We start from the raw sequence: 11,292 nt of genomic DNA, 5'->3' as shown, positions 1-11,292 counted from the left end.
ATATATTTTTTTTTTATGCTAGACAGCATCATTAAACACTTCAGTGGAACCGGTTAAGGAAAGTACAACCAATTTTCGGGATACTGGGTTTTTGGAGGATAGTGATGAACAGCTCCAATCACACAGTTTTGTAGAACTATGGAAAAACACCAGCAGGGAAGAATGGAATAAACAAAATAGAGAAAAGGAGAATAAACCAATGAAAGAAAAGGAAACAGAAGAGGTTGTGGAGGATTTTAGACTGTCAGGTCCTGAAATTGATCCTGTTAGTTTTAGTGTATACGACATCATATTTAAGAAAACACCTACCGAAGGCTTATCTCCTTTAGCAAGGGAGTTATATGAAATTAGGGATGCCATTGAATTTTACTTACATTCAAGAGTGGTGAGTACTATGTCAATTTATTTGATTTGTATATCTTTAATATTCACATAAATTATGACTTATATGTTTACTTTCTAATTGTAAAGTTGGAATTTCTTAATTGTTTCCTTGAAGAACCTGTTTAATTAAATATCTTGAACACTAGAGCTAATGCAGGTTCTCTACTTTTCATTATAGATTGTTCCCAAAATACGTTTAAACTCCTTTAATATGGGAAAGTCTACAAGTTTCAAAATTAATTAAAAAGTTACAGAAAATTGGATTGAAACTTTGGATATCCTCGTCCTGTGAGACTCATTAAAAATGATGGTTCCATAGTTTTACTGGATAATATCTGAGTAAGGATTGCTGATTGCCCAAGAAATCGAAAAATGATTGTTTGATAAAATATTACTGAAAAGCAGAACCGATAGTGAGGAACAATCATGGAAGATGTTTGAAAAGTGGGTCCTTCTGTTCTAATGGGTCTCACAGTTCCTACCAGGACATATGAGCTTTCGAGCTAAGCTCTGAACTGAAGATATCATCTTAAGCTAAACTTCCCCTTGAGTACAGAGTGTCCTATTACTAAGGAATACCAGAATCTACGTTCTTATGGAGAATGATTCTCTGATAATGATTGGACAGAAACTACCCTTACTTAAAAAAGTTTGTGTTTAGGGGGAAAAGTCTTAAGAAAACCACACTTCAACCTTGGAAGTTAAGGATCTGTTGTGGGACTGAAGGAGAGCTTGAGATGAAGAACAAGAAATCAACTTTCCCTCAAAGAACTCCTTTTCATGTTAATTACCCAACATCGTCTTCATTTATCACTCGAATCCTCACAAATTATCTTCTTCCATATGTTGCAGCTTTTAACAATCCTCTCCTGAATATTTTGCAGACGTCCTGTTGATTCCTTTCTTTAATATTAGAGCTTAGTCACTTCTTCTTACAAGAGGAGGTGGAGAAATACTATCAAAATGATGAAATATTTGAAAGTTTTAATCTTTGTAGGAAAGGATTCAATTAAACATTACACCAAACTGTTTGACAAAAGAACAATGTCTCTGGTGATTTTGAATGTTAGTAAAAGGAAATGATTCAACAAATTTAAGTATAGTTTTAGTTCATTCAAAACCATTCAACCACAATGAAAGTGAAGTAAAATAAAAAAAAAAGAAGAAATGTGAGCAGGAGAGCTCCTATCTCTAAGATATTTTTTCTCTCCATTTTTATCTGAAAAGAGATGAAATGTGATTTGTTTTCTTAGTTCTGAAACCAGAAAATAAATAAATAAATAAAATCATAAAAAAATAACATGGGTAAAGGAATAAGGTCGAGATCCATAGAAGAAATTTTTCTAACATCAACTAAATTCACATACAAACTTTTAACACTCTAAACCAATAAGGACGGGCTGTAATGGTCCACAAAACGTTGACAGCTTGGGAACAAGCTTTTGGGAACAAAACAGCAGAGTACCAAATTTTGACCTAAATTCTTACTTATTTTTGTAATTTTCGGTCTAGAAAACAACCCTACATACTGAATTTTATCTTATATGATCCAAAGAGGGCTGCTAGAGATCCCTAAATGTGGTGGAATATAAAATCATTTTCTAGTCGCTATGAAACAGATATAAAATTTAATCCCATCCTCTTCAGATAACCTTTGATACAATTTAAAAGTTTATTTTCAGAGACAATATGACAAAAATAGTATTATAGACTTGTTCATAGCATATGTTTTTAGAAAATATTTTATGACCAGTTTTTCATGTTGAATCTACTTATATTACTTTAAACAGTTTTTAAGTTACTATAAATAGTGCAGTATACTTGTAATATTTGTTTTTTTAGGAACCTCTGGATTGGCGTGTAATGATAGATAGACATGCAGAAGATTAACTAGGAAAAATATCAAATCAATAATTATACTTGTGTATCTCCAAGTATACACCGTACAAACACCATTTTTATAAGTGCAATATAACACTACAATGTATGTCCTTTATTAATTATAAAATATGTATCCTTAATTGGAGATAAATCTCCTGGTTGAGGGTGAATAATCTTGCTGTTGGTCAAGAAACAGTTCTTTAAGAGGTTGTTGTTCTTTAATGAATATATTCTTTCCTAACACTAAAATACATTTTATTTTAAGAGGTGATATTTGTAAATTACTTATGTAAACTGCTGAAACCTATGTTAATTGGCAAACAAAAAGATTATGTTCTTTGTTGTTGACAGCAACAAACCAATCCACTATTCAGGACCTTCACTCCATCCACCTTCACACCCTCTGGTGCGTTGGTAACAAACAAGCAGCTAATAAAAATTCAGAAACGACGTGCCACGATACCTATTTTAGTTGTTAAGTTTTTTTAGTTCTAGTTTAAATACTATTCAAAAGCAATGTTGGCCCCAGTACATATTAAATTCATAGAACACCCACTATAACATAATTAAGAACTCAGCAACTCCTTAAAATGTGGGCAACTACAGAAGGAGACAGTGTGGAAATCGTAATATATGTATTGGTATATATATATTTAAGTAAATAACAAACACATTTTTAAAATGGGGGCAGTAAAAAAAAAAAACAACCACATGCCTCTGAAATAGTAGGCGAACTGACACATATTTAGTGTTCATGGGCTTCCTGAAATCATGGTCTGCGATGATGCTTCTATTTTTGCCAGTTCAGAATTTATTGAATTTTTCGAGTCATATGGTATTCCTAGAAGAGTTATCGCTCCAGGTCATCCTCAAACTAATGGTCAATTCGAAAGCTATGCTCAGTTCCTTAAACGAAAACTGGATGCTATGATACAATACCAGGAATTCTGCAGTCCAAAATTTGCAATATTTTGTTCACCTATCGTGCTAAACCTTTAGGATGTGACAAGACTCCAGTGGAACTATACTTGGGTTGACAAATTAGACCTTTTAAAACCATACAAGACAATAACCAAAAAGGGTAGCTCCAGTTTCTAAATCTTCCTTAAGATCTTTCAGCGTGGGTGACCAGGTAAAGAATTAGCACCACATCTGCCTCCACAACATCCCATACTCATGAGACTTTTATGCATGTAAGGTACTGGCATTATTTTATTCTATCCAAAAAGGGCCAATAGACTCATGAACCCCTTTTCAAACCAGTTGTTTCAATTTTAACTGTATAAAACATATTTCACGTAGATAGTCCAATGAAAAAAAATCCGGTATGGTGTATGCATCACAAAATTTTCACTTATCACTCCTTGTAGTTTTGTGTTGTTTGGTATACTCAAATATTGTTAATTTTTTGTAATTTTTGAAAAAAAATAAAAATATTTTTCTGTTGTTATTGGAATTTTGTTTTTTTTTGAGGTGGAATAAAGAATTTAAATTTTTTTTCTGCCAAGAATAAAAGCAACAAACAAAATGATGCAGTAATACCATCGGCAAAGATCTGATCGTCACATTTCCTGTTCGAATCGGATTTTTCTATTTCTCCTTTATTTGTTCATAAAATTCTTAAATATTTAGTATTTATCCATTGTTTGTTATTGCTAAGGTTGAGAACTGGTTAATTTTTTGACATAACCAAAATTACAGACAGGTACTTTATAGAAAGATTTTTGAAAATCGTCATTCAAGTTCTGTTAACTTTTCGATGAGGACGAAATCTATCTAATATTAAATATCACTCAATTTTTATTAATTTACTGAGTTTAATTAAAATCGTTAGGAGCGGTTTAGTGAAAAATCGATTCTATAAAGGGGCACTTACGGTCAGTCGATTTTATCGAAAAGTTGCTCTCACGCTTCAAGCATATACCCGTCTTAGTATATAATTTCAGTTTCGTACGACTTTTCTTTTTGAGCAAGACCACACACAAACACTTTTCGCGAAACTTGTTTGTTTGTTTCTGTTTGAAGGCGTAAAACTAACACGCACACAATCACATACGTTTATGTGGCTGTTTATACAACTTTATTTTTTGTTATTATTACAACTCGCACAAGATTCCAACATAAATAAAAAAAAAAACTAATAACAATTAATAAAATATTAAAATCGGAGATGAGCTCTAATTTTGAAAGGAGGCAATGAGATTTTTAAATTTTTTTTTAAATATTTATTTATAGCTATTTACGACTATACATTATAATACATTTAGTAAATCTGATCTAAATTAAATTGGAGTGTTACAGGCGTGTAGAGAAACTACCCATTGGTAGCACTCTAATGGCCTTTTACATTAGCTGGTCTCGTGGCCATCTTTTTCTCAGGCGCCTCGAAGGATTGTCAGGAATGGAATAGGATGCAAGATTAGAAACTAGGGGGTTTGAGTGGTTAGAGAGTTTATAATGGAAGAAGTGATATCTGGTTCGGGCTAGATCGGTTACACAGGGAACATTAAGGTCTTTATGTATGATTTTATTTGTGACAAAGTAAGGAGCATTGAGGATTTTACGAAGGATTTTGGATTTTAAGGATTGAATACGAGAGGAATTCGAAGGTTTAGTGGAGCCCCAAAGCTCAACTCCATATATCCAGATTGGCCTTATTATAGTCATGTAGATCAGTCTTTTGTAATGTGTTGGAAGTTTAGACCGTTTGTCCGGTAAGTACTGTAATAGTCTTAATGAATGTAAAAATAAGGTGCGCTGCGCGTATAACACATGTTTCACTTACTACCCTAGTTTAAGTTGAAATCAATCCTTGCTCATTGCAGAGTAGATATGTTTATATTACTCATTGTGGTTTTTGTTGTTATATTATAAACATTTGTTCATATATATAGTGAAGTTAAAAGAGTAATATTAAATAACTTTAATAATAATATTAAATTTGACAGAATAAAAAAATATATATGATCGTACAAAAAAAAAGTTAACCACGTTGGGCGCCAGGCTATATAACCGCAAATTTTGATTTATCCTTAGTTATACGTTTATCGTTGCCCACGCTCAGCGGAGAAGGGGGTGAGTTAAAGGCTAAAAAAAAAAAAATAATTGCAAAAGGGGAAAAGAAAAAAAAACAATAAAGAATAAATTACTCCTTAGGCGCCACGTTATTTTTTCTTGGAAATAACGAAAACCCCGAAGCATTATGCCCTCAATATAACTAAGATATACTTCTATATAAACAATTGTTGAATTATGACCACTGGCGAATACCTTTACATGTAGATAACAGAAAACCTAGGGGTGTTACCTATCCACCTGTTGAATTATCGTAATATTCTGTGAACAACAAAATAACATAAGTAAATTAACAAGTTGAAAGCAGAGAAAGAACAACAGAACTATATGTACAAAAGTTCAATAATAAGAAGAAATATGTATACAGAGACTGAAAAAGGAAAGAGAAGAATTCTTATCAATTAATAAAACAATTAAAACTTATAGGTTTCCTTAACCTTAACTTAAATGCTTAACCTTAATAACTATATTTACATTATTATCCAAAAGAGTATAAAAGTGAATATAAATTAAAAATAAAATAAAATTTAGTCCAAACCACACGTAGTCCTTGGGTGCACTCCTGGCCGAACATAAGGTTGTCCGATATTTCCTTTCCGGTCACCGTCTCCACTCCAGAATTATAGAGATGTAATCTCTAATGATGTAATGGCGCAACTCTCCTATCCAGGACGTGCTGAAGATTCGCACTCCACTATATCTCCACTTCTAGTGTTAATGACCGTCTATTGAAGTAAAACACCATAATTTTGAAAAACAAAACATATATGACAAAATTTCTCATGTGGTGATATTCTGGTTCAAACAGTAAAGACAGAGTGCCTTTAAACTATTACCACTTCACATTTAACAATCGTAACGTGTTCCAAAATCAAACTGTCACCTTCACAAAACTAAAACCCACTCGTCTGAACATACGTGTTCCAAAATCAAACTGCCGCCTTCACAAAAACAAAACCCACGCGTCAGAACATATCGCTCGTGTTTTGTTTTTCTCATGACAACCGTAACTCCTCTTGTCTACGCAGATCTAGCCAGTGTTTTTATTTCACCATGGCAACCGTGACACTATCACGGTTGTCGACACGACAACAGTTAGTTACTTGGTGGTTGAATACGCCCGTCAGTTTAACATCAAACTCACGTTTTATTTTTATGTTTTTCAACATTCTCCATTACCTTATATGACTTTATATAATAATAACAATTTATTTATTTGTTTATGAGGCAACTCCCGTAAAAATAGAGTTAGCCTGTGAAATACATGTAATAGATAATCAATTGTAGTAATTTTACAAAAATGATGAGTTAAAGAACGTTTATATAAACTAATAACAAAGAATATACCCAAGCTGGGCTATCCACATTCGTTAGATTAAAAGAGTAAAACAAAAACGTCCCTTCATATTTCATAATATTAAAAACAAAACAAAAACTATACCTTCTATTGGAACGACAGGTGTCCGGCTCTAAGCATAAGCAAAAGGTTTTGCGTTTCATATATAAAAAATACTTGTTAAAGCCACCTCAAATCGACTATGTCTTTTTGTTGGAAGGCTTTAAAATGAACAAAAAACAAACTGGCTCGGATTAAACATTTATTTGGTTCAATTTAAACATTTTAAAAACTAAAACTAAAATAAACAAAATATGACTAATAATGAATACAAGTAAAATAAAAAAGGCCTTTCAGATATAAATAAAATAGTTCAATAAATTATGAAGATGACAATGAAATAATTTACAAATAAATATATAAAATAAATACTGCACCACGAAAGGTTGCTCCACTCCGATAGGTCAGAGAAAGAGTGCTGCCGAGATGTTTAGGTCGCTCTGTAGCTCAATACACCGATGTAATGGTCCAAAGTTGGTGCAGTGGCTCATCGATAGTCCAAACATCCAAAAGGCGTATTAATGTATTAGGCGAGCCGACAAAATGAACGCAGACAGGGCTGGTCACACACGTTCCTCCGGAACATATATTAAAGTCGAAACACAGAAGTGGTCTGGTTCCGAACTGTAATGACGACTAAAACAATCAAAAAATGTCTAATAAAATAACATCAACCAAACGCAGACAGGGCTGCTAAAGACGCTACCAGGGCCACTAATTAGCCGGAACTGCTCTAAAAAAACAAACTAAAATGATCGGCCGGTTGCTAGGTGACGCCTTAGCAACAATCATCAGCCCCTAGCAACTGTCTCTATTACTCATTATAACACACAAATATAATTACACATTTTTCTTTTTAAATAACTAAATCCAATTAAAATAATAGGAATAAAACTAAATATAACAATATTAAATACTAATAAAACTGAAATACTATTTACAAGGTAATTACATATTATGGTGTTAACATACCGCCCACCAATTTTTGTCTTGCGACATTTTTCTTTTTAAATATCCAAGTCCAATTAAAATAATAAAAATAAAACTGAATGTAACAAAATTAATTACTAATAAAACTCAAATACTATTTACAAGGTAATTCTATATTATAGCGTTAACAATAGTTTAAGGTCCAATCCTGTCTACGACTTTGTATGCTACATATTATTTTTTTCTAAAATCTTTGGCTTTCCAAAACTTTTATTTATGGAAACGTGTTTTTACCCTGAAAACAATATTTTTCCGTTCACCTCCTCCTTAACTTGATTATCGAATCCTTTCATAGTTTGTATATGTCCATTCTTCATTAGAATTAAGAAAGTAAAATAATAAGAGGGATTTAGGAGAAAATCCAATAAGGAAATATATAGAAATTTAGAAGACCTAGAAACAGTCTGAACGAGGAGACTGAGATTTTACTGGGATATGGTCAGAATGAAAAATGAGAGACTAAATAAGAAACTTTTCAACAAAGTCTTCAGCTATAACAATATTGAGGGATATGTAAAACAAGTGAAAGAGGAACTGGGTAGACTAAAAATATGATGAAGATGAAGACTGCTTCGATAGAGAGTATTTTGGGAATAAACTAAAAAGGTTCTTGTGGGAAAGAAGGAGGGACGAGGGAGAAGATGAACTGGGGAAGAACGGGAGGAACTGTCCAAGAGTATGAAAGAGTATTGGAGTAGAAGGAAGGCGGAAGGTGTGAGGATGAATCGTAAATGATATTCGCGTGGTCCTTGCTGGCCGGCTCATGATAAAAAAAGAGAATAAAGAAAGATTATTTTGAGACTTTAATTGGAAAAAAACTTATTTTATTTAATCAATTATAACCAATCTCATGAATTAGAAAAGGTTATATATAATGTATGGCAGAACTGTATCCAGAGTGACGTGGATTAAAAACAGCTTTCGATGTGGTTGTAAATTTGTATTTTGAGGATGCCCGAATTGACCGAAACTTGGACTTTAAAAGGAATTAAGATTATTTTGAGACTACAATTGGATAAAATTTATTTTATTTAATCAATAATAACCAATCTCATGAAATAGAAAAGATTATATATAAAGTAAGATAGGACTGTATCCAAAGTGACTTGGTTCAAAACAGTTTTCAAATTTACAACTACACCAAATTTGTATTTAAAGATTGTTTTTGAGGATGGCCGAAACATTGGACTTAAAAATAAATAAAGATTGTTTTGAGACTTTAATTGGATAAAAATGTATTTTATTTAAATTAATAAATAATTGATTGTTAATTATTTCAAATAAACACAAAGTAACTTCGGAGGAAGGTTTTTTGAAATATTCGCATTTAATAACTGCCAGACTATTTCGATGAAGATAAGATCTAGCTGATGTTAAAGACTATTCAATAGTACCTTTAGTAAAGAACGTTTTATTTATCGAATTTAATGAAAATCGTTAGAGCCGGTTTCGATAATGTTATAAATCGATTCTATAAAGTAGTGCTTCAGATCAATTGATTCTATCGAAAAAGATAACCCTCCCCCCTGACATATGCCCGCCCTAAATTTGTAATTTCAGTTTCGAGAGACTTTTCGTTTTGAGCTGGACACCGCACACACACCATTTCGCGAAACGGTTATTTGTACTCATAATATAAGAGCACAAGAGGAGGAAAAAAGCAGTTATTTCACCCCAATGTCTTGATTAATTTTATGAAAACCATGTATAATTACTAGTTAAAATTTATGAGTATGCCAAGTATAGTTTGGGGAATTAAAAAAAAAAAATCATTGTGGCTCTATATCATTAAAACTACGGACGACACTAGAGAACCTAAGATAACTTCATTTAAAGTATAGTAAATTTGATATAATATGGGTCCTAATAGAGGTATTTACGTACAATAGTTCCCGAGATATAGCTTTTTAAAGTAACATTACATAAAAAAATGCACTTAAAAATCAGAAGTTGAAATGAAATGAAAAATAGTTTATTATTCTGTGACTAGGTCCCTTTAAAACAATTACAAAGGCAATTTTAATTTTATAATAACATTTATTAGCCATAAAACAGTGTGGCCACGCTTAATTATAACTTCAGAGAGAAAAAAAAAAGATTAATTAAAAAACTAAATGACTAAATAAAACCAAACCAAAAAGTTAATTACAAAATATCTGTACTATTATAATAATGGGTCAGATTGGTGAAACAAAAGGTAGTTAAATATAAGATATTTACACTAGGGAAGGGTTGGTACATGACGTATGATAGAGGGAATGGAGCTCCAGAAGTATGCAGCTGGGGTAAAAAACGATTTATCAAACGCAGCAATTCGGTGAGGTGGAGGGTAGAAGTCAGATATACGGGATTGGACAGGAATTTGAATTGCAGGTTTTCTAGGATATATGAGGTGTGTTGAGTACTAATTGCTTGGAATAAAAAGAAAACTAGGAAATACTGGCATCGGAAGGATGGATAGAGCCACAGGGTTGTGTGCGTATCTCTGGTGATCACGAAAATAAATCGTACTGCGCAATTCATAAGACGTTTAAGTTTAGATTCGAGATTTCCCGAGAGTCCACCATATACCAAGTTGGTGAAATTATTTTACCATGTACTATGTTGGTGAAATTATTTTGAGAAATCTATATCTCAAAAACTGTATCTTAAAAAGTAGGAACAATACAAGAAAACCTAAGAGAACGTCATTTAAAGATGAGCAAATTTGCTAAAATATGAGCTTTTTAAAAATGTTGTAAGGGACGTATTGAAAGATCGGTAGTTAGTGAATTCATTTTCAATGACATTTCAATGAATTCATCTCAAAAACCATTTGACCTACAGATGTCTCTTAGCACTCAAATTAAAGCTAGTTTAATGAGCTATAAAGTAGTTTATGACGTTTATTTTCGTAAGAGTAGTAGTTTTCATGAAATTTGATAAAATAAATTGATTTATAGGTGTTCGGACAAATTTTCATTTGTGAATATTATAAAAACTATTACCCTTATGAAGATAAGTGTCATAAACTACTTTATAGTAAGTTAAATTTCCTTTATTTTGAGTGTTGGCAGACATATGTGCGTCTTATGGGTCTAGAGACATTTTTTCGAAAATCCAACATTTGATACGAACAACTAGAAATTAACATTTTGTGAGTTTATTTTGTCAAATAACATAAAAACTACTAATCCTACAAGTAGTTCATTACCTTTATCTTCGTAGGAGTAGTATGTTTTAGGATATTTGCTCAAATTAATTGATTTTTATAGTAGTAAGGGCAAAATGTCATACACACAATTCGTTTTGCTGGACATGGCTAGTTTGATTCAGGGGAACTCAAAACTTGTACATCATCGAAAACTCATATTCAAAATTTTTGACGTGACAACGTCTTATAAATCATTTTGCGGGATGCCATGTTAGAAAAAGTGTCCCGTAACGGAAGTAGATTTTGACGTGACAACGTCTTATAAATCATTTTGCGGGATGCCATGTTAGAAAAAGTGTCTCGTAACGGAAGTAGATTTTTAATTAATTCATTGTAATTGATCATATGGCGAGAGGTTTCAAATGGGTTTGCC

The 11,292-nt window shown here is 32.2% G+C and overlaps 1 protein-coding gene across 5 annotated transcripts in view; it reads left to right on the top strand.

Annotated features, from left to right (window-relative positions):
• LOC106686233 (uncharacterized) overlaps positions 1-2,371 on the top strand; it is a 111,967-nt gene extending 109,596 nt beyond the window's left edge. For all 5 annotated transcript variants that reach the window (XM_024361664.2, XM_014429418.2, XM_024361666.2 and 2 more), the window contains 2 exons: positions 23-385; positions 2,227-2,371. In XM_024361664.2, the coding sequence (XP_024217432.1) occupies positions 23-385; positions 2,227-2,274 (411 nt within the window). In that variant the 3' untranslated portion in view covers positions 2,275-2,371. The remainder of the gene's footprint in view (positions 1-22; positions 386-2,226) is intronic.
• Positions 2,372-11,292: the final 8,921 nt, after the last annotated feature.

This window comes from Halyomorpha halys, unplaced genomic scaffold (genome assembly GCF_000696795.3).
Source record: "Halyomorpha halys isolate HHAL.00 unplaced genomic scaffold, Hhal_1.1 Scaffold799.1, whole genome shotgun sequence".
Lineage (NCBI taxonomy): Eukaryota > Metazoa > Arthropoda > Insecta > Hemiptera > Pentatomidae > Halyomorpha > Halyomorpha halys.
This window is presented reverse-complemented; position numbering and strand designations above follow the sequence as displayed.